Source organism: Erithacus rubecula (assembly GCF_903797595.1).
Source record: "Erithacus rubecula genome assembly, chromosome: 23".
Lineage (NCBI taxonomy): Eukaryota > Metazoa > Chordata > Aves > Passeriformes > Muscicapidae > Erithacus > Erithacus rubecula.
Window position 1 is genome coordinate 5,871,012 of NC_136675.1, and position 23,365 is coordinate 5,894,376.

The window sequence follows — 23,365 nt, forward strand, 5'->3', positions numbered from 1 at the left end:
AATGCCAGCTTGTCCTGCACGGTGAAATCCTTCCCAAGAGCTGCTGCCTGTCCCAGGCAGCTCCTGATGCTCCTCTGGCCTCAGACAGAGCCTGGAAGAGCCACACCAGGAGTTTAATTCCCTCCTTCGACCTGTGCCATTCCATTTTCAGGAGCTGATTTATCATTAGCAGAAAGCAGCAGCGTGGCACAGGCTGCAGGCAGCGTCTTGGTGGCCTCCGTGTCCCCCTGGGGGCTGCCATTGGCGGTGACAGGGCGAGTGCCACCCCCGGGGCCGTCAGGTGAGGTGACCGCGGGATGGGAAGGGAGGGGTGGGACACGGCTGCCAGCTCCGGGGGACAGGGACAGGAACACGGACAGGGACAGGGACACGGACACGGACGGCGACAGAGACGGGGACAGGGACAGGGACAGGGACAGGGACAGGGACAGGGACAGGGACGGGGACAAGGACGGGGACAGAGACGGGGACAGGGACGGGGACGGGGACGGAGACAGGGACAGGGACACGAACACGGACACGGACAGGGACAGGGACAGGGACAGAGACAGGGACAGGGACAGAGACAGGGACAGGGACAGGGACAGGGACAGGGACGGGGACGGGGACGGAGACAGAGACAGAGACAGGGACAGGGACACGAACACGAACACGGACACGGACAGGGACGGGGACGGGGACAGGGACAGGGACAGGGACAGGGACAGGGACAAGAAAGGACAGGAACGGGGACAGGGACAGGGACGGGGACGGGGACGGAGACAGAGACAGGGACAGGGACAGGGACAGGGACAGGGACAGGGACACGAACACGGACACGGACAGGGACAGGGACAGGGACAGAGACAGGGACAGGGACGCGGACAGGGACACGGATAGGGACAGGGACAGGGACAGGGACACAGACAGGGACAGGGACACGGACACGGGCAGGGACAGGGACAGCCCCCCGGGGATGTGCGGGACGCCGCCCCGGGGATGACGATGCTGGAATTCCGCGCTCCGCTCCCGCTCGGGTGTTTCCCCCGTTTTTCTCCGCTGCTCTCCCGCTGCTGCTCAGCACCTCGGGCCAGCAGAACAGAGGGTCCCAAGGGCTGGGATCGCCCCCCGCTGTCCCCGCACCGTCCCCCGCGGGGACAAAGCCGGGACCCACCGAGGAACGGGAAGAACCTCTCGGGGAGCCCCGGCAGCGGCGGGAGTGACTCGGGTGGCACCAAGGGGAGGGTCCCCGGTCCCCACGCCCCCGGGGCCACCTGCGGGCGAGTGGGGCGGGAGCCGGTGCGGGCGGAGCTCCCGCAGCCCGGCCCCGCCTCGCACTGAAACTTTCCGTCGGCGGCGGGCGCTCGGCGGGAGCCCGGAGCGGGGCCGGGGCTACAAGCGGAGCCGAGCCGAGCCGAGCCGAGCCGGGCGGGCCCGGCCCTATGGGCAGCGGCTGCCGGCGGTGCGGGGCGGTGCGGGGCGCTGCCCGCCGCGGCCATGTCCGCCGGGGCTGCACCTGCGGGCGGCCAGCGGGACCCGGAGCGGGGCGGCGGCGGCGGCGGCTCGGGGGGAGCAACCGGGGCTCCCCCCCGGAGGAAGAAGGCCCGGGCGGGATCGCTGCGCCGGGCGTTCAGCTGGTTCCGGGGCCGGCGGCGGCAGCCCAAGGACGGCAGCGGCTCGGGAGGGACGGAGGGAGCAGGTGAGGAGCGGGCGGGGAGGTGGCCACGGTGGCACTTAAGGAGGGGTCACGGTGGTGGCCGTAGGGGAGGTGGGTAAGGAGATTCCCTCTTGGAGGGAGCTGCTCGAAGAGGTGTCGAGGTGGTGGCCACGGTGGTGGCTAAGGAGGGGTCACAGTGGTGGCCATGGTGGTGGCTGAGGAGGGGTCACAGTGATGGCCACGGTGGTGTTGGAGGGATGGCAAAGTGTTGAGTGGTGGCTGTGGGAGTGGGCAAAGAGGTGTTGGGGTGGAGTTCAGGATGGTGGACAAGGAGGGACCAGGTTGGTGGCTGTGAAGGGATCAGGGTGGTGGCAGTGGCCAAGGAGGAGTCACAGCAGTGGCCAGGGAGGGGGTGAAGGAGAGGTCAAGGTGGTGGCCATGGAGGCTGAGGAGGTGTTCCAGTGGAAGCTGAGGAGGGTCAGGGTGCTGACCCTGGAGGTGGCCAAAGAAGGGTCACCATGGTGGCTGGACAGGCATTGAGATGGTGACCATGGACGTGGCTAAAGAGGGGACACAGGAGGGGCAGAGGTGCTGGCTGTGGTGGTGGCCAGGTGGGGTGACGTTGCTGGCCGTGGTGGCAGCAGCAGCAGGAGGAGGTGGCAGCCGTGGTGGCAGTGGCCATGGTGGCCACGGGGCCGTGGTGGCAGCAGGATGGATCCGGCAGTCCCCGGCACAATCTCGCCCCGAGGGCTGGTGTCGGTTCACTGGGTAAGTTCTCCCTGCGCTGAGTCAGAAGGTCACCGGGGCTGAGGGAAATCTGGAGGGGTGCCAGCCACTGCCACCTCCTCCTCCTCCTCCTCCTCCTCCTCCTCCTCCTCCTGGGCAGGGTGTTTGCCTGCTCCAGGTGTGGCCCTTCCTGTCCCAGATATGGCCCTCACCCCGGCCCATTCATGGCTCCACAGCCCAGTCACGTCCCTGCCACCTCAACAGGACAATGCCACAGGGGAAGCTGCTCTGGGTCCCCTCTCTGCACCATCCTGGAGCTGTTTTTTGGGGATCCACGGGCTCAGCTAGGGAGCTTTGGCAGAGCAATAGGTGCTGGCTTGTCTGGTCACGCTCCTCTCCTCAACGCTTTTTTGGCAGCAGTAGATGTCCCAACAAGGGAGGTATCACCCCAAAATCCTCTCCCACCCCAAGCTGTTGGGGACACTGTCTGTCACACCCCTGCCCTCCCTGCAGGCACCTCTGGCAGGATGTTTTGGCTCTTTTGCCAAGGGAGAGGCCTCTTCTGTGGCTCCCAAGTGCAGCAGGATGCCGTCAGCTGCCACTTTCCTGCTCAGTTTGCTCCAGGGAGTGAATTTCCAGGCACCCAAACCTGCATGCAGGCACGTTTGCTGCATGGAGAAGCAATGATCTGTGATAGGACAGGAGTGGCTGTGGAAAGGGAAAAGAAGCTTGGGAAGAGCTGAGCTCTCTGCTGGGCTGATCCATCGGATGCTCCTTCCCAGCTCTCTGTGTGTGGATGCTGCTGCCACAGCCCAGCACTGAAACCTGAGCAGAAAAAACGAGATGTGCTGGAGCATGTGATGTTCCTCTTCACGGCAGAAACGCCCCCAGCAGCTCTGCCAACCCTTTTTTTCCATTTTTTTTTCCCCCATCCTGAAGTTGTACCGTTCACCAGCTAATCCTCAAAATGCCAAGTCACGGCCTGTCAGGGTCACAGCTTGGGGACCTCCTGCCTGCTCACTGTGCTGCTCCCTCACAGATTGTGCCAACCAGGGCTCTGTCACTGCAGTGCCACCCTGCTGTCCCCTTAGATATGTCCAGGAGATCTGTCCTGAATGCCCACAAACCCTGTTGGTGATGGAGGAGCCATTCAGTACCCCCAACCCTGAGCACTCTTCCCCTCTGGGCTGTGCTTTGGGATGAGAACTGCCCCGAATTCTGGGATAAGGAGCGAGGATGTGCAGCAGTTGCAGCTTTGCCTGTGTGACTGAATCACCCTCCCCATGCAATCCCAGCAGGGAGAGCAGCCAGGAACCCCTCCCTGCTCCTCGGGACGCCGCCAGCGCACGCCGGGGTTGGCAGCATCCATCCCTGTGGGATGGGGATAACTCAGCCCTGCAGGATGGGGGCAGGATGCCCCAGGATGCTGGGCTGAGCTGTGGGAAGGGAAGGAGTGTTAGCCCAGGGTGTTTTCTGGGATTGGCTGTGCCACACGTGGCTCTGACCTGCCCAGAGGCAGTGCTGGCCCTGCTGCTGCCATCACGAGCCTTGGTGCAGCAGGACCAGCTGGGAAGTTTTCCAAACATCGGCTGGGAGCTGTGGGAGGGGGTGAGGTGCAGCAGGGCCTTGCAGGCTCAGGGTGCTCTCAGCTTTCCCTGTGTCCCCGTGGTGCTGGGGGGGATTTTGGATCAGACCAGTGACCCAGCAGTTCCCCATCACCTCCCCATCTGCAGGTGGATTTGGTCATGGATTTGGGACAGGGCATCCCTGAGATGCTGGAGATGGGGTGGATGGCCCCAGGGAATGGGAGAGAGGGGGTTTATCACGGGGCTGGTGGATCAGGGCTCATTCCTGGGCACCTTCCCCCTCTGCTGTGGGTGCTGGTGAGGCCAGCATTGCTCAGCACTGAAATCACTGAGAGCATTTCCACTTGGGATCAATCCCCTGGGTCCAGCTATCAGCCATCCCATCTCTGGCTGCCCAAACAGCTGAGCTGTGAAGAGGAAAGGCTCTCTAATCCCACTCCTGGGCGAGCATCAGCGCCTCTCCGGGGGACACCAGCAGCTCTGGCAGTGGGGGATGGCTCCATCCCAGCTGGAATTGCATCCTGGGGGTGCTCTGCCCAGTTTGGTGATGGAGGTGGGATCCCAGCACCTCACTCTTCCAGCTGTGGTTATTTCCACAATAACCTTTGGAGGCAGAGGAGTGATTCAGCCCCGGGGTGGGGGCTGAGGTGGGGAGAGCAGCTGGGCTGTGCCAAGGGTCAAACACAGAGCAAGGATTTGGGGTGCCCAGCTATTCCCACTGCCTGGGCTGGATTTCTGGGTGCACAGATGTGAGCACAGCTCTGGGATGAAGGATGAGCTGCTGCTGGGGTCCAGTGGCTTTAGTCTGTTTTTTTGGCTGCTGCTTTATCCGGCTTTCGCAACGTTCTTCTTAATTCCTTGATGAAGTAAAGGAATTGATGTTCCAGAAATATTAAATTAGGATTGGCTCTTTTTTTTTTTTTTTTTTTTTTTAATTTTCCTTTTTGATGCCAGCTTAGTCCAGCAGCAATGATTTCCTGACTGGGGCGGGGGATAGTGATGTTAAAAATAAAGCTTTCAATGCTCACAGCTGCTTTGTAACAGCAGCAAGTGCTTGTTGGAACTGGGGATTTGCTGTGTGTGGGGTGAGCAGAGGGCTGAGCTGTGGTGGGGATTGTGCTCAGTTCCTTTGAGGAAAGAGGTTTTAAGCACTGGAAGGTGTATAAGAAACAGCTGGATGTGGCAGTCAGTGCTCTGGGCTGGTTGATCACAGGTTGGCCTTGATGATCTTGGAGGGTTTTTCCAACCTTAATAATTCTGTGATTCTGTGCTGGTGGCATTTGATGCCAAGGGGTGCATGTGAGCCCTCAAGGAAATGTGGGGCTGAGCTGTGGAATCTCCCTGGACGATTATTTCCTCCATCCTCTGCTGCCTCGCAGGGTTTGGTGTAAACACAGGGCTTGAGTTTAGCCTTGAGCTCCTCAGCTCAAAGGAGAGGGGAGAGGCGTGGGGATTGTTCCTCTGTGTGTGTGTGTGTGGGAATGAGTTTGTTAATCTGCCAGAGGCACAGAGTGACACTTCAGAAAATGTGAGCAGCAGGAATCCCCTGGCTGGCCTGGCCTGGCACCGGCGAGCGCTGGGCGAACAAAGAGAGGTGTGTCTGCAACCACAGCTATTCCACCTGGAGACAACTGGAAGAATTACCCCTGAGAATAACCTTCCATAAGATCCGATAAAACGATTTCAGGGGGGTCATATTTCCCCGTGGAAGGGAGCTCTGGTTTCATAAGACAATATCATCATTGACTCTGACTCCAGCAGCGATGGGAACAGAACCCGCTGCAAGGTGCAGAGCTGGGCAAGGATGAAGTGAAAAACCATTTCCCTGCCAAGCAGGAGCCTTGGGCTGGTCCTGCTGTGCATGGATCAAATCCACCTCACCCTGAGCTGGGCTCCTCTGTGGGCTGGAGCTGGAGCTGTCATCAGCAGAGCCGGCCTGGGCTCTGGCTGGAGCAGGAAATCATCTGAAACCCTTCTGGTTATGTATTTCTGTTAATGATTGGGGATCTCAAGTGGGGTTTTTGTGTTACCTTTGCCTCGCTGAGCTTTACTTCCCCGTGAAAGGAACAAGGGCTGAATTCCTTTCTCATTCAGGCAGCTCAGCTCTTGCTCTGTGTTTGCTTGGAGATGGGATCAGGTTTAGAAAACACCAGAAGGAGTGGGTGAAACACCAGGGGGGATGGATAGAGCACCAAGGGGGACAGATCTGTCCCCTGTGACAGCACAGAGGGGTCCCCATGCCTGGACTGGCCTCTCTGACCAAGGGAATGTGTGACTTTGGGAAGATCAGATGTGCTTGGGGCAGCCACACTGTGCTGACCAGATCTGTATCTCAGGATCAGCTTCTCTGCTGCTCCAGGCTCTTATCAGAGTTCTCTCAGTGAATAAAACCGGGTAATTCTGGCCTGGAGAAGAGATTCTGTCTGGAATTAGCATCTCTGACTCGCAGTTCCCTATTCTCACACATTCCTCATGTGCTGAGGATGCAAATGTTTCTCCTGTTTTCCCTTCCCTCCCCTTTGGGCTGCACTGAGGTTTTGACACCAAGCAAGTAATTGGGGTGCTCAGGCTCCCTGAGCCAGATTTCTGCTCACAGCAGCATCAGCCAGGTTTGGGATGCAGGATGCCCACAGATTTCAGGGGAGTTTGTACCCTGGAGCAGCAATGGGGCAGCTCAGTGGGGTCTGTGGGGATGCTGGAGTCCCCCGTGCTGCTCTCAGCCCCCCAAATTCAGCAGGGACTGCACCACGAGGCTCGGGAGGAGCTGGAGCTTGGCTCCCCGCGGCTGTTACCCCATCGCAGCTGTTCCAGCTCAGAGCAGCCACTCGGTATTTTTGGCACCTGTGGGCTCCGCGGGGTGCCCGGGGCTCGGCTCCCTCCCGGAGCTCTGCCGGCACATCCCAGGCTGTGCCTGGGGGCGGTGACGCCTCGGTGGCCGCGTTCCCTGAGCAAGTGCTGGCACGGAGGGCGCCTGTTTTGGGAGTGGAGGGGGAAGTGTCTCCCTGGATCTGGGGCAGCCTCTGCGTTTCTGAGAGCTGCGCTGCGAGATTTGTTCTGTGTGGCTGCAGAGCAGCTCTCTGGGGCACTGGAGAGGGGTTTGAGTGGCACTGGGGGGGTCCCGTGTTTTGGGATGGATGCTGGGAGGTGCTGGGCACTGCTAGGAAGCTCATCCCAGCCTGGAGATGCCCCTGGCTGACCAGAGGAGAAATCTCGTCCCACAGGCACTGTGCAGAGACCTCTGCCCTGCTGCTCTTGTGACCAGGACCTTGTTCCACCCCGCTGCCCCAAGGTGGAGGGGCTGTCCTGTGCACGGGGCACAGCCAGTGATGGAAACAGGGAATATTTCCATCCCTCATCTCCTTAACAGCTCCCTCAGCACATGGGGCAGCAAACCACGGGGACAATCCCTGTCCAGCTGAGCGTGCCCTGCACACCCAACCAAGCTGGTGAGGAGCTGAACCATCAATATTTCCATTGCTGAGAAGACTGAAGTCCAAAGATTAATTCCGTGCTGATCACCTTGGGAGGTCAGGACAAAGCTACTGGTTGATATTTAATTTTTTTCCTTCTTTCTTGCACCACCTCCCCGGTTTCGTGCCTTTCCCACAAAACCCTCCTTCCTATTTATCCCAGCCTTTGATGAATCACCTAAGGAACATAAACATTGCCAGCAGGAATTGCCCACCACTGCCTGCCTGGCTGACCCCTCCTTGCCCTCGCAGCATTTAATGTTCTAATTAAAACTCAGGAGGGGAAAGTGGCCTTCGGGAAGGGGCCGTGGAGGGGCTCTCCAGGCGCTGTGGGCAGTTTTTTGGAGCAGCAATTCCCCTGCTCTGTCCCCTCCAGCCCTGGCTGCTGGTGGAGCAGGGAGTGGGGCCGGGACAGGCCGAGGTGCACGGGAAGGTGCCGGTAGTGTGAGCAACGTGCTCGTGACTTGCCCCAGAGGCAGGAGTGGCCGTGGGGAGGGCAGAGGGTGGGTTCCCACCCACCCCAGGCTGCGTGGGCGCTGGCATGTGGGTGCTCGCCCTGGTTTTTGGGCAGCGGCCGGACCCAGCCCGTAGCCTCGGGCACTTTACTCCAGCCTTGGTCGTGCTGTCCTAGCCTTGACCGGGCTGGTGAGGTGTCCCTCTCCCCAAAACCCACGGAGGGGAGAGGTTTGTATCCGCGGTTGTTTGAGTTGGGGACAACCAGGAGCAGAAGGGAGGAGAAATCCCTGCCCTGCTCTCGCAGCGCTCGGGGAAGTTTGGCCACCGGGGCGTCTCCCTTCAGCCCTCTCAGCCTCTCGCTATCACCCAGGCATCCCCGCCGGAGGGATGGGGCTGGGAGGGTGCTGTGGGATCCGCCGGGTGATCCCGGCAGGCCCCTCCTCTCTGCCCGTACCATTGGCTCCGGCACGGCCGCCTGCGAGCGCTCGGCTGCGCGGGGCTCGGAGCGATGGCAGCGGGCGGCTGAAGCCGGGTGTGCCGGGGCCGTGCCCGAGCCCGCTCGGCTCGGCCATGTAGCACCGCGGTGCCCTCCACCCGCCCGCGGTGGAGGCGACAGCGGCCTCATGGGCAACGCGCACCGCAAGAGGAGCCCGGCGGGCAGCAAGCCCGGCTCCTCCTGGCCCTTCGGCCGCGCCGGGAAGCCGAGGGCAGGTAGGAGCCGTGGGGCTACCTGAGGATGGGGTGGTTTTGGGGGGGTCCCCGCTTTGGGGTGTTTTAAGGGAAAGTTCGCCAGTTGTGTTCTGCTGGAGTGGGGGGTGAGGGGGAGGCTTGGCTGTGCCCTCCGTGTGCTGGGGGGGCAGGAGCAGCCCCCGAGCGCAGTGTGGGAGCTGGGGGAGCCCCCCTGGCTGCGGGCAGGGCTGTGCTGACGCGCCGGGGAGCTCGCGGCGCTATCAGGACGGGATCAGCTGAATGAGTTACTGATTTGTTTTCCAAGTGAGGTCCCAGCGCTGCCAGCGTCGCCTTCCTCCCCGGCCCCCCGCTCCCATCCCGTGCCTCGGTTTCCCTCGCTGTGCCGCGGGGAGCGGCGGGTCTGGGTGTGTTTGCAGAGGCTGCTCCCCCATCGCCGTCCCCTGCCCGTCTGTCTGTCTGTCCGTCTGTCTGTCCACACACCGATTGCTCCGCTGCTTTCTGCTCCGTCTCCTTGGATCTCACAGGACGGGCCAGGAGGAAACAGGGGCCGAGATCGTTCCTGCAGGGACGAGGAGCGGGGAAAGGGTCCCACGGCAGCCTGGACCCACAATGAACCCGTGGGGTGCCTGCTGAGCTCCCCCCGTGGCTCCTCCATCGGAGCAGGGTGATGCCAGCAGGGAAGGTCTCTCACAGTGACATCGTCCCCATCCCGGGGTGGCTGACTCTCCCAGTGGTGGCATTAAAGTGTCCCCGTGTCCCCAGCCCAGCCTGAGCCGAGGAGGAGCCTTGTCAGTCGCGTGGGCAGGATCACAGGAGCAGGGCTAGCAGGACCAAGGGGTGGCAACTGCGTGGTTTTCCCCCACCAGCCCTGAGGGATCCCTGCTGTCCCTCCTGCCCTGTTTCTGTCACTCTTTACAGGCAGCAGCCACCCAGATGTGTGAGCCCAGCTGTCCTCGGGGTAAACAGGGTCTGGAGTCAGCTCTGCACAGGCTCAGGGACAGCACTCGGAGCAAAACCACCCCAGAGGTGGGGCCCGGGATGGGGAGACCCTGCAGGTGCACAGGCAGAGAGAGCTGGAATGTCCTGGCTGAGAACATCTGCTCGGTGCCCAGGGAAACTGAGGCAGGAGGGTCCCACATCACCCGTGTCCCTGCTGGGACAGCGTCTCCTTCACTCCACCATGCACCTCTCCTCATCCTCACGGGATGCCTGCAGGCTCCTCTCAGGAAGGGCTCGGTGCCATCGGCCAGGCTGGGCTGCAGCTGCAATCCCCGGCACATCCTCACCCTTTCCTTGTGGCATCCCTGTCCAGATCTCCATCTCCTCTCCATCCCCTGCCAGCCTTGGGTGTCCCTTGTCAATCCCTGAGCCAGGGCCGTGCCACCCTTCCCCAGGGCTGGCTGGAAGCAGCTCTGTCTCATCTCGGGTGCCCTGGAATGGGCGGGATGTGGGATGATAGAGCCGGGGCAGACCCTGCGTGGCGCTGGGGCCGAAGGCCGTGGGGTGGAAGGTGCTGAGAAAACATGGGGCGAGTTGTGTTTGTTCTCTGCGACGGCTCCATGGCAACGGCGCGGCGGCCACAAAGCCAAAGAATTTGCATTGTGTCGCTTCAGCATTTCGGAGGGCGCAGCCGGGATCACCGGCTGGGGGCAGGGTGTGCCGGCACCCTCCGGACGGGCCCCCGGGCGCTGCCGGCTCCCCCTGCAAGACCCCGGGTGCCTCTGGATTTTGGGCTGAACAATAATTGCATATGGCGGGCGGCTGGACCAGTGTCCCCAGTTCCTGTCTCTTTGGTGACTGGAAGGTTTATTTGGCCCTGCCGTGCTCGTTGTTGGTGCACCAAGATCAGGCAGGCACTGGTGATGATTTTGTGCTTGTGCCGTGTGTGGACACCGCCTTTGGGTGCTGAGGGGACAGACAGGGGTCTCCAGGGGCAGGGTGGGCACAGCCGGAGGCTCCGGGGTGGCTCTGCCGCTGGTCCCACGCTGAGCCCACCCGCTCTGCCCCGCCGTGCCCAACCCACGCACCCCGTGCCCTCTTCCTGGCTTGCTCCAGGGGCATCCCCAGCCTCTCGTCCCCGGGCTCGTCCATGCCGGGGAAGGTCCTTGAGCCCCATGGAGCCCGGAGCCTCTTATCGCCTCCTTATCGGGACTCCCCGCCGGGCCCTGCTGAGTCAGGGCGCAGGAACGTGGCTGCTGGCCAGGCTGCGCCCCGCGGAGTCAGCGGGGACGCGGCCGCGGCCGCCGCGGAGCTCTGGGTGCGGGGTCACCCTCATCCCCCTCGGGGGAAAAAAAATAATCATTGAATGGTTTGATTGGGAAGGAACCTTGAAGCGCCCGTCGCGTTACATCCCCACCGTGGGCAGGGACATCGTCGACTATCCCAGGTTGCTCCAACCTAGCCTGGGACGCTTGCAGGGATGGGGTGTCCAAATGGCACAGGAGTGACTTGTGGCTGTGAACATCCCCAACAGCAGCAGCAGCAGCAGCCGCGGAGCCCCTCGGCAGCCCCGACTCCTGCGGGGCAGCTCCAGTGTGGGCTGAGCAGCTCTGAGCTTTATCTCCTTCGCAGCCTCTCTCCGTGCCAGCCCCACGCTGGGCCGGCTCCGCAAACACCCGGGTGGTGCGGATGAGGGCAGGAGCCGAACCCGGCGGGGGACACAGCGAGATTTACACAGGCGCTTTCTCCAGGCACCGCCAGCCCGGCGCACCCGCCAGCATCCTGCTGCGCCCGGGACTTCTGAGCGCTTCCCGGTGCCCCCTCCTGCTCCTGGAGCAGGGGAGCAGGCGATCCGCGCTGTCCCCGGCAGGCAGCTGCCGCAGCTCGGCTCTGGCATGCCGTGCCGTGCCGTGCCGTGCCCGCTTGGCACGGTCCCGTCAGCGGGAGGCAGGGCTGGGACCTGCCCTGTGGCTCTGGGTTATCCCCCACCCCATCTCCTCTCCGTGCTCCCACATCGCCGTGTCCATCTCCATGGGAGGATCGGCACCTCCGCAGTGTTTCCTTGGAAAAGCCCCGCGGGGTTGGGCGCTGCTTGCAAGGATGGGGAAAAAAAAAAAAAAACCTGCAACGTCTTGTCCTTAATCCGACTGCTGGGTTCGTTCCTGCGTGCAGCCAGGTGCCTGCTGTGACAGGCAACGCCTCTGCCGTGGCAGGAGCACCTGGGTGCCCTGCAAACAGCGCCGGGCATGCACACGGGCAGGGGACAGCCAGCCCCGAGCACTGCGGGAGCTGGGGGACACCGAGGGAGTGACGAAGCTGTGGAGTGTGGGAGGAGGAGGTGTTGGTAGCCCAGCCCTAGTCATTCGTGCCACCGCTGTCTCTGTGGCCCCGTGTGTCTTTCCAGGCTCTGCCCGCGGCTCTCCCTCCCCGCACTCCCCATCTGGGATGTTCCCGCCCGGATCCGGCTCCTGGCTGGGGAAGGTTGTTATTTACCTTCAAACCTGTTTGGTGGCTTCTCCGGGAGGGGACGAGCGCGGGGTGGGGACGTGGTGGGATGGAGGCTCGCTGGGCTGTGTCAGGGGCTGGGAATGAGGCACAGCCGGGCATTGGGGTGCTCCTGCCTTGGGACCCCTACTCTGCTGCCAGCCCCTTACCCGGATCTGGGATAACTCAGGGAGCAGGAGACACCCGGTGTCACCTCGGGGCTGGCTGTGGGGCGAGTGTGGGACAGCAGAGAGGTCAGGGCCCTTGCACAACCCCATGTCATGACAGCAGCCATGGCTGGAGGCGACTGGAGCCAAACTCTGCTCCAAGTGGAATTTAACCTGCACCAGCTCCTTCACCAGGGCCTGCAGGCTCACCGAGGTGACACCAGGCAGCTTTCTCCACTGTGACTTAGAGGAAGAAAAAAACAATCCGAGTTTGTTTTCCCAGTTGAAATTAATTTTAGTTCAGCCTCTGCGTGGGATCGCGTTTGAGAGCCCAGGCAGCAGCGTGGATCTTGTGGTGTTTATTTGCTTGGTGGAGATGTTTTCCTGGCTGGAGCAGCCCCCCAGGTGTGGCCCAGGGCAGGCTGGCAGCAGGGGCTGTGTGGTCAGAGCCACCGTAAATATTATTGTGCTCTCAGCCTGCCTGGAGTGCTCAGGGCCCCGCAGCGAGTCCCAGGGCGTGGATCCTGTGCTGAGACAAGGATTTGGGCAATGGGTTGGTTGTCTTTAGGAGCTCCCAGACACCCTAAAGAGTTGAAGGTTGCAAATGGAGCAGAGGGACAGGATGCTGGAGCAGAAGGGCTGGATGGGGTCCTTTCCAAATCAGAATATTCTGTGATACTGGAGCGCAGCTCTATCAGGGCCCATCCATGTCCTGACAGCTCCATGGAGCTCTCAGGAATGGGGTTCATGGTACACCCCACTGCAGGCAGCTGGGAAGCAGAGCAGTCCCCAGGCCTGGATGGGGCTGGGAGGGACCCCCAGAGTGGTGCAGGGGGGCTTCTCACTGCCCTCTGCTCTGGCTGCCGGGAGAAGGGAGCCAAAGGCTCCATCCCGCTGAGCAGCAGGACACAGGAGAGCTCCCCGGGGGACTCGCAGCCCCTTCCCGCCCGCCTGGCAGCTCCCCCTCCTCCCCATTTTTGCGCAGTGAGTCAGTGGCGGTGGAGGGCGGGCAGGAGCCGCTGCCTGTTGCTGCTGCCGCCGCAGGACCCGCGCGGTGCGCGGAGCAGGCAAGTCGGGGCAGTGCCGAGCAGGCACATTGGGATGTTTGCAGCCCAGCCCGGCCAAACCTGCTGCTCGCAGGAGGCTCAGGCCTGGAGAGGAGGGGGCAGAAGCTGGGATTTTCTCTCCTGGCTCACTCCAGGTGAAGAGCAGCAGGGTGAGAGATGGCCCAGCGCCGAGTTCTGTTTGCAGCATGGGGCTGGGTACCCTGGTTCTGTGGGGTCTCAGCCCTTGTGCAGCCCTTCCCATTCCCACTCTGGTACCTCCAGCCTGTCTCAGGCAGAGCTGAATACAGAGTTCCTGGGGGTTCCTGTCCTTTCCCATCATCGTTCCTTGCTCCAGGGATGCTCTGCTCCATCTGGACCATCCCTGGCACTGGCAGCAGCTCCGTGTGCAGCCCATCCTTGAGAGGGTTCCCGTCTCCTTATCTGGGAGAATCCCGCTGCCACGTGTGGCCAAGGCACGTGTGTCAGCAGAGCCCGGAGGGCACGGGGTGATCCAGGCTGCACCGTGAGGAATGCACAGGGGCCGGGGCACCGGCTCCAACCGGGCATGTTGCTACCGGCAGCGGCTGCAGCTGCAGCGGCTTCCCCAGCCCAGCGGGACCTGCAGCCTCTGCTGCAGCATCGGGGCTCTCTCCCTCCTGGATCCCCCCTCCCCGTTTCCAGCAGGTTTTACAGTGTGTTGACAGAGTCACGGTGAGGCTGGCTGGGTGAGGATGATGAGGTAGCGAAGGTCACAGGGAGTGGGAGAAGTGGAGGCTGCCACGAGGCTCCTCCGTGGCTGGGCAGCGCCCTGGCTCAGCCCTGGATTATCCCTCGGGAGATTGCAGCCACCCATGCTGAGCTCCTCCTCAGCTGTGTCACACTGGGAGAGGGACACGTCTCTGGCAGTGAGGGATGTTCTCCAGGACCTCTCTGTGGGCAGTGGGCCACAGGCAGGAAGGTGGAGCAGGGCCAGGCTGTCTGCCAGCACCTGGGAATGTCCTCACAGCCCTGGAAGCAGCTTCCAAGTGTGCTGCCATCAGTATCAGAAGCTCTGCTGGGCATGGAGGGGCTGTCTCCCTTTGCTGGGGGAGCTCCTGGTGCCATGAAGTGCCTGATGCCTGTTGCAGTTCCACCTCTGTGGGCAGAGCTGGAGGGCTGGACCCTTCCCTGTGGAGCTGAGAGCAGTGTCCCTCTCAGCTCCCACTGCCTGTGGCCCTCTCTGGCTCATGACAGTGCTCAGCCAGCACGTGGCTGCCTGCTTTGTGCATCCTCAGCCCTTTAATTATGTCCCTTTCCCACTTTTACTGTGGAAAGAGCTGGGGAACATCTGTCCATGGCTAACAGCACCTTCTTAGGGAGAGTGAGGGCAGCAGTGCCCATCCTGCCCCTGCTGGAGCAGCTGCTGGGTCAGGCACAGCTGGGGAGCTGCTGGTGTTGGGGGCCATGGCTGTGTTGGAATTCCAGGGAAGAAATCCCTGCTGATGCCAGAGCTGCCTGGCTGGGGACACAGAGATGTCCTTCACAAGGTCAAACTGTCCCTTGGGCTGCACAGTCACTGCCTGGGCCTGCTGGGACCCTGTGCTGGGTGCTGTTCACCTTTTGGGGTAAAACACCACTAAATAGGGGCATGGAGCTCCCAGAGGTGCTGGGCACCTCCATGGTGGGGACATTGGGGGCAGTGCCACCTGTGTGACCGCCTGGCATTTCTGCCCCTGCTTTCACCTGCCTGCAGCAGCTGGAGCTACTGGTTAGACTGGTCGCAGACCTGGTTTTGCCCCAGTGCTGCCAGCCCTTGTGACCGTGACGTAGCCCTGTCCCTTTGCCCTGTGCTGGCTCCTGTTCCCTGCTGGGAATGGGGCTCTCCTGGCAGGGTCCTGGAGGGGCACTGGGGACAAGCTGGGATGGGGAATGTGACACTGCTGTGTCATAGCCCAAGGTGCAAGAACCTCCCAGTTCCACCCTCCAGTTGTGGAAGAGAGCAACTGGTTTGCAGCTTTGCTGTACCCAGCAGGATACTGGGGGGGGTCCCAGGGGTCCAAGAGGGAGGAGCAGGGGAAATGCTGGCCCCGAGCCTGGAAGAACAGATCCCTGTGGTCTGTGCCGTGCGTGGGAGGAGGCGGGAGGGCCGGGGGGAGCGAGCTGGAGGCCAGAGGAGGGGCCCCCTCTTTGCTTCTGCCACGGCCGAGGAGCGCGGTGGGCGCAGCTGGGACTGTCCCCTCTCCGACTGTCCCCTCCCGGACTGTCCCCTCCCGGACTGTCCCCTCCTGCCACCGCGCAGCCGTCCCCGGGTCCGGCTGCTCCCTGCTCGCAAGCAGCTGCGCCGGAGCGTCTTTGCCTGGCCGAGCATCCTCCGCTGCTGCCCGTGCGGATGAGGACGGAGGGAGGGAGCGGGGGGCTCCCGGCACCCGCCCCGCCGGCACACGGGTGAGAGCAGCCTCGGCACATCGCTGAGCCTCCTCGGGGGGCGGCAGAGCCCCCCTTCCCCGGGGACCAGACCCTCTTCCCGGCCACCATGGTGGTTTTTATGGGCAGGAACCTCTCCTCGCTTCTGGCTTTCTTCAAGAAGAAGGGTGAGTGAGCAGCGGGCAGGGAGGGAGGCAGGGGCAGAGCGTTGTCCTTACACAACCTCTGCCCACCGGGACCCCCCCCAGCCCGGCCCGGGGTGCTCGCCCACCCACAGCGGGCAGGGGGGGCTTCCATCCCCGGGGGAGGGCAGGGAAGGTCACCCCAGCCCTGGCCCCTCCCGCCGCGAAGTTACGGGAATAAATCACTGCGCTCCTCTCCCCGCAAGGCAGCTCCGAGCGTGTTTAGGGGGTGTCAGGCGAGGGGCTGCCAAAATTGGGGGAGAAAAGCGGATGAGGAACATGATGATGGGGGGGGGCTGTGGGTGTCCTGTGTCTCCTGCAGGGATTTTACAGCAGCACAGGGGACCCGTGTGGCAGCAGCCGTGTGGCCGTGCCCCGGTGCCCGCTCCCACCGCCGGTGCTGGCGGAGGCAGGGGCCGGCATGGCGGCAGGGCGGGAGGCTCCATTGTTCCCGGCCTGCTCCTTTGTGTGCTGGAGTCGAGCTCGGCTGCCTCTCTGCCTGGCTGGGCTGGCCCTGAGGGGACCAGGGACATGGGGGATCAGGGGACAAGGTGTGTGTGGTGCTGGCTATGCTGAGCAGCAGGTGCCCGTGGCCCCGGGGTGCTGCTATCAGCACCCTGAGCTCGCCCTTCCCTTCCTCAAAATTGTTTTTTTATTTTCTGGGCAGGAAGAGTTTGAGGCTTCGCTCAGGAGCAGGCAGGGCTGTGCCACGGTGCTGCAGTGCCAGGGATGGGTGATGCCAGGGCTGGGTGATGCCCCTGGCCGTGGACACCTCAGGGTGCTGCTGGTGGCTGTGGGGAGGGGACAGTGAAGGCTCCGTGCTGCTCCAGGCGTGGCAGATGGGGAGTTCAGCATCTAGAAAGGTTCAGAGCAGGGATTTGTGTCCTCTGGGATCTCTGCTGCTGGATGTGCCTCAGTTTCCCTCTTCTGTGCCTGGCTGGGCATGGGGTGGTGAGCAAGGCCTGGGAATGATGCAATGTTCAGAAGGGAAGGGAAGGGAAAGACATGCTCATTCCATCCACATTTAATCCCCTCCTATGCTGCCCCTTCCCTGCTCAGCTGCCCCCAGCCCTACACAATTCACCTGGGGAAGGAGGGTGGTCCCACACCCCAGCACCACCCTGATGGTGAGGACAAAACCACTGGAGACATCCTGACTCTGAAATATCGACCGGCCGGGCAGAGCCTGGGATCCGATTTCTCTCAGTGCTTCCAGCACCTGGTTTGGAGCTGAGCGGGATAACATCATCCTGAGGTGGCTGTCACCACCCAGCACTCATGCCCTGTGTGTTGTGACACACTGGTGGCAGTGTGGCCGTGTCCCCCAGCCCAGCTGACCCCGCTGTCCCTGCAGGCACTGCCAAGGGCGAGGGCGAGAAGCGGCTGAGCGTTCAGTACACGGCGGGCGAGGAATGTCCCGACAACGTCTTCTTCCCCAGCACCCGGCCCCCGCACCTGGAGGAGCTGCACAACCAGGCCCAGCAGGGGCTGAAGTCCCTGCAGCACCAGGGTAGGTGTCCCCAACCCCAGGGTGGCCTTGGGGACACGGTGGAAGGGCTGTCCCCAGCTCCTGGCTGGCCGGGCGGTGTGGGCGGCGCACGGGGCTGACCGGAGTCCAGTGCTGCTGGTCAGGCTGTGCAGGGGGCACTGGCAGCTCTGCAGCTGCTTCCTCCAGCTCCTCTGGAGGGATTTACCTCCTGTCTTCCCTCCACAGAGAAGCAGAAACAGACCAAAAGTGCCTGGGACCACGGGGACACCAGCAGCCTCCAGGTGAGCCCTGCCAGGTGGTGTTCTTGGGGTGTCCTGGGGATGAGGGGACACAGGATGGTTCTTCTGTCCTCTCTGAGTGGTGTTTGGGGGCAGACAGGCCACCAGCCAAGGTGGTAGGACTATGTCCAGGGGGGTTGTGGGGCGGGAACTGACTATGTCTCCCTTGGTGTTGTCCCCTTTGCCCCACAACGAGCTGTTCTCCCCATCCTCAGCTTTGGCACATCCTGCTCTGGCCCGTGGGGCTCTGCTGGGACCCCTCTGTGCCTGCATCCCTCTGTCCCCCTGTCCCAACCCCACTGGTGTCCCCTGGGAGCCCTGGCTGAGGAGGGGTGAGGTGGTGGCACGATGGGGACTGTTGGCCATGTCCAGCCCGATGCCTGTGCCCCTCCCCAGCTGCTGACGAGGAGAAACTCCCCCTCTTTTGGCCAAGCTGAGCTTTGGCAATCCCTGGGCTCTGACCCTGCTGCCAGTGCCTCACCCACCTGTGTTTGCTCAAGCTGCTGCCTCTCAAGCTCTCAGTCCCTTTAACCCCTTGGAAGTGGGGGACTGGAAAGCCCAGGATGGGCAGAGCCATGCGGGGAGTGAGGTGGAGGGGTCGTGTTAACTCTGAGGTGTCTCATCCCAACCTCTGGATGGTTTGGAGGGATGGAGATACCAGCAGCCATGTCCAGGGAGTGTTGAGGGTCCTGCCTGTCCCTGTCCCTGTCCCTGTCCCTGTCCCTGTCCCTGTCCCTGTCCCTGTCCCTGTCCCTGTCCCACACCCCTCTCCCAGCCATGGCAGCCCTCCAGCCCTGGGCTCTGGGGCACAGCAGGGAACACTCCTGGAGTCATTTAGGGCTTGGCATGGGGGCGAGCCTGGCAGTTCCTTCAGGTGCTCCTTGCACGCACCAGACCCCATCTCTGCTGCTCTCCGGGGGGCTGCAGAGCCATGCAGGGTCCCAGGGGCTGCTCCCAGCCCTGCTCCGGGTGGGAGGACTCTGGATGCCGGCGTGGCTGACTCAGCCTTTGGCCCTGGGAAGAGCTTTTGTCTCGGCTCAGTCAGCTCGCTGCGCGGCGGGGAAGGGGCCTGGGGCTGGGGCAGCTCCCTCCCCACAGCCTGGGTGTGCTGAGCCCACGGTGTCCCCACAGTCCTGTGTATCCTCGGAGGATGAGAGCCTGTCCTTCCGGAGCCGGGCAGCCTCCTGTGCCACGGACAGCACCTCTGAGGATGCGCTGTCCATCCGCTCCGAGATGATCCAGCGCAAAGGTACCGGGGCTAGCGAGGGGCTGGGGACAGGGGCAGGGAGATGGGCTCTGCCTTGCTGTGGCTACCAGCCAGCACAGGGATTTGGGGGCCCTTGGGAGAGATGAGAGCGGCTCTGGCTGAGTCAGAGCGTTGGGGCTGGGCGAGGGGGATGGACAGACAGACAGACAGTGTCTCCTCCCTGCCCAGACTGTTCGGTTGGTGCCTCTCTGGGCTGTTCCAGAGCCTGGCTTATCCCAGAGCATCTCTGGCAGTGGGAAGTGCTGGGGAAGGCAGCAGCAACGAACTACTGGCAGCTTTGAGACCTTCTCTTTTGGAAATTTTAATGTAACGGTATTCATACACTCTTTACATTAGGCAGTTATGGCAATAACAAAATGGGGACATTCTGGGGACATTGAGGACACCATGACCAGGGCCTCTCTCACACTGGCTGGACCCTGTCACACCTCTTGCAGGTTCCACCTTCCGACCACACGACTCCTTTACCAAATCCTCAGAGAGGGCTGGCAAGAAGAGGAAGGAGAGGAGGACGACAGTGCTGGGCATCCCCCAGCACATCCATAAAGAGCTGGGTAAGCTTCGGGGGCAAGGGGGGATTTTTAGGATCTCTTTGCCTTGGGATCACGCTGAGATCACCTCTCCCTGCTCCCAGCTCTCAGGAACAGCCACGGAGCGCGGGGACACCCCGAGGGCCGCGGGGACAGGCAGGCAGTGCAGCCCCTGCTGAACGGGGGGCAGGTGTCCGGCGATGCCGTCCGCATCCCCACCATCGACGGGAAGCTGCAGCCCCTGCCCGCGGCCGGCGGCGCCCGCGTCTGCCTGGGAGCTCTGGAGGAGGCGGATGCAGCCCTGCAGAAGCACATCAACAAGGTTTACTACGATGACAGCTTGCTGGGGAGGAAGACAGCGGCCAAGCTGTCACCCATGGTGAGGCCGAAATCGCTGGCCGTGCCGGGCATGACCACCTACGCCAACCCCCCGGAGATGCTGGTGGGCCCTGTCATGTCCATCTCGCCCCAAGGCACCTACATGTCCAAGATCATCCCCAACGCCATCCTGCCGCCCATGGTGGACGTGGTGGCCCTGTCGAGGAGCAGCGTGCGGACGCTGAGCCGCTGCAGCCTGGTGTCGTCCAGCCCGGCCTCGGTGCGCTCCCTGTCGCGCTTCTCGGAGCGCAGCGCCCGCAGCCGCGAGCCCTCCTCCTCCAGCGACAACTGGAGCCACTCGCAGTCCACGGAGACCATCGTGTCCAACAGCTTCCACCATCTCCTCCCAGGGCGGCTGCCGACCACCGGCAGCCCGAGGCGGGGCCGCGCGGCGATGTGGACGCGGCGCTCGCTCCGACAACCGACCAAATCAGCATCTACAGCTCCGCCAGCTTCGCCAGCTCCTGCTCCAAACCCGCTGCCAACCTCGCTCCTGCGGCCCCCGGGCTCCTGGCCGTGGGCAGTGGCCGCACATCCCCTGCCTACAGCACGAGCAGCCAGGCAGACGGCTCGGACACGGCCAGCCTGGCCAGTGACCGCTCCTCCACCCGCGCGTGTCCCTCAGGAAGATGAAGAAGCCCCGGCCCCCTCCCCGCAGGACCTACTCGCTAGCACCAGAAGGCTGATGGGGAGCCCAAGGTGCTGGGGTTTTGCCCCCCCAGGCCTGACCGGCGGCCCCAGAGGGAGAGCAGCGCGCCCTGGTCCCCCGCGCCCCCGAGCCCTTCAGCCCCATGGGCGAGGATGAGGTGTTCTCCCCTCGCCGAGCGAGAGCAGCAGCCTCCGCTCCGAGAGCCTGCTGGCACCAGCTCCCCCGAGGCCTCTCGGGCCGCCCCGGGGTCACCGTGCTGCTGAGGGAGCCCCAAGCTCAGGCCAAGTGGAGCTGCCCCGATGGGTCTGACCGCACCATGTCCCCTTCCAGCGGCTACTCCAGCCAGAGCGGGACGCCCACACTGCCCACCAAGGGCTTGGGACCCCCGGCTGTGTCCCCAGGCAAGTCTCAGCCCCAGAAGCCGGACAGGGTCTGCTCGCTGCAGTCGCCTGCGCTCTCTGTGTCCTCCTCCCTCACCTCCATCTCCTCCTCAGCCTCGGACCCGGCCCCCTCCGAGGCGCTGACCGGTCGCTCAGACAGGTTCATCATCCCCCCGCACCCCAAGGTTCCTGCTCCCTTCTCCCCACCACCCACCAAGCTCCAGCAGCCCCCAGTCCCTGCTGGCTCCCTCCAGCCCTCACAAACCCCCCCAGCGCCCACCACTGCCGGCCAGGAGCCTTTGGCCAAGCCCAGCAGCAAGTCCCCACCGCCGTCACCTCCTCCTGCCTACCACCCACCTCCTCCTCCGGCCAAGAAGGTGGAGGGGACCCCCCAGAGCAGCAGCGAGCCCCCCTCTGACACAGCCTGGCCCCCACCACCACCGCCAGCCCCCGAGGAGCACGACCTGTCCATGGCAGACTTCCCCCCTCCGGATGAATCCTATCTCTCCAGTCTGCCCGATGCCACCTCGGTGAACGGGCAGACGGCAACACCGAGCCCGGGGGCTGCATCTTCATCATCTCAACAGCAGAACCCCCCCACTGGGGTCCCACAGCCTCAATGCCCCGCCGAGCCCCTTCCCACGGCCTCCGTGCCCCCCACCACCACCACCACCACCACCACCTCTCCCGCCGCCCTCAGCTCCGGCCCTGCCGCCCCAAATCAGCCTTAAGAAGGCGGCCAACGGCCCGCGGGCAGAGGCCAAGAAGGAGCCGGTGTCCCGGAGCAAGAGCAGCCCTGCGGCCAAGGAGGACGCCAGCCTGCCCATCGTCACGCCCTCGCTGCTGCAGATGGTGAGGCTGCGCTCCGTCAGCGTGGAGCCGCCGGCCGGGGCCGGGGCCGGGGCCGGGGCCGGGGCCGGGGCCGGGGCCGGGGCCGAGGAGCGCCCGGCCCCTCAGAAGCCCGTCCGCCGCTCGCTGTCCACGCGGCAGCCGCCTCCTGCCCAGGACACGGTGCCTTCCAAGCAGCTGCAGCACGCCGTGCAGCTCAAAGCCGCCGCCTTGGCCGGCGGAGAGGCGGCGGAGAAGCCGCCAGCGGCACAGCCCGGCCCCGAGGGGCCCCCCGGCGATGGGCAGCTGTCCCCCAGGAACAAATCGCCGGCCTCCACCGCCAGCTTTATCTTCGCCAAGAGCTCCAGGAAGCTGGTGATCGAGACGGCCTCGTCCCCCGAGGCGCAGGCCGACCTGAAGAGGAGCTTGGTGGCCGAGCTTATGAATTTCTCGGGGCAGCGCTCGGCAGCCCCGGCTGCTGCCGCCCTGCCGGGCCCTGCCAAGGCACAAACCCAGAGAAAACCGGGCAAGATCCCCCCGCCGGTGGCCAAGAAGCCTTCGCTTGGCTCGGGGCCGGCTCCTTGCCCCAAGGCAGCGGGGACAGAGGCTTTGGGCTCCCCGGTGCTGGGCGGGGATGCTAAAGTGGAGGAGAGCAGGACTAAGAGCGAGCTGGTGGGGACAGAGGGCAGGAGCGCCGCGGAGCCGCCGGCTGAGACCCTCCCTGCACAAGGTACGCGGGGTGGGAGCCACGCTGGAGGTTCAGATGCTGAGCTCTGCCTTCCCAAGGGATAAATTCCCGATTTACACACACGCAGCACGGCTGTCAGAGCTGACACAGAGCCTGGCAGGGCTGTGGGGAGCTGGGGTTCAGGGTGGTTGATGGGCTTTTCCCTCCTGCCTTGCAGATGGACGGGGAGAGACGGCCTGAAGGATGACACTGCAGGACTGGAGCCCCCAAGGACAGGAATCCAAATCTCTCAGGGACCTGGGCAGGTCAACGGACGAGTGTGGAACTGGCAACTAACTTAAACAGGAAGCAAACAGCCTTAGCCTCCACGGCCTTGATGATATTTATGCAAAAATGGTGTTGGTTTCACTTTCCTAAGTACTACAGCTTTTATTTTGCTTTTTTTTTTACTGGACTCAAGGCCTGTGCCCAGAGCCAGCACCTCCTCCTTGCCAAGCTGATGCTTGGTGTGGGCGTATGGAGTTGAGCAGCCACACCCAGAAGAGTTTGGGGGCTGAAGACACCGGAGCTGGAGCCACTGCTGCTGGCCAGACAGGCCCACGAGGAATGGAAGCACTTTGGACAAGGGAATGGGAAGGATTTGGCCACAACAGCGCCTGGGGAGATGCAAATAAGAACAGGAGGGGAGGGAGGTGCTGGTTGGGAGGGACCAGAGCTTTGGCTCTTGATGAAAAGGCAAGAGGGGCTCGTGGCCAGCACCAGCTCCGGCCACTCGCCACTGCCCAGCAGGAGGAAGGGCCTGGCTGGCCCTGGGCTCTGGGGTAGAGCCTTGATTCTGTTTCTGTAAACTCGGGTCATATTTTGATTTCTCTGATTGTAAAAAAAAAAACAAAAAAACAAAAACAAAACAGAAACCAAACTAAACAAACCCAACTAAACTAAACCAAACTAAACCAAACTAAACCAAAAGCAACTGACCCTCTGCCGCCGAGTAGCTGCTCAGAGCTCTGTACCTGGCTGGTAAAAATGATGACCGAAGCTTGCTGCCTCCTGTCCTTCCTGGTTTATGGTTGCAGGTCTCTTCTGGGTTCCA

At 63.0% G+C, this 23,365-nt stretch overlaps 1 protein-coding gene across 1 annotated transcript; it reads left to right on the plus strand.

Moving 5' to 3' along the window:
- Positions 1–866: 866 nt before the first annotated feature.
- Positions 867–23,310, plus strand: NHSL3 (NHS like 3). The gene is given in 16 exon segments (XM_079325504.1): positions 867–1,678; positions 17,140–17,295; positions 17,500–17,555; positions 18,684–18,801; positions 19,257–19,373; positions 19,454–20,058; positions 20,060–20,083; positions 20,085–20,337; positions 20,340–20,398; positions 20,400–20,492; positions 20,495–20,537; positions 20,540–20,578; positions 20,581–20,607; positions 20,610–21,409; positions 21,411–22,314; positions 22,490–23,310. Coding segments are annotated over 16 exon segments (3,519 nt in total). The 5' UTR covers positions 867–1,476; the 3' UTR covers positions 22,513–23,310.
- The last annotated feature ends 55 nt before the right edge of the window (positions 23,311–23,365 follow it).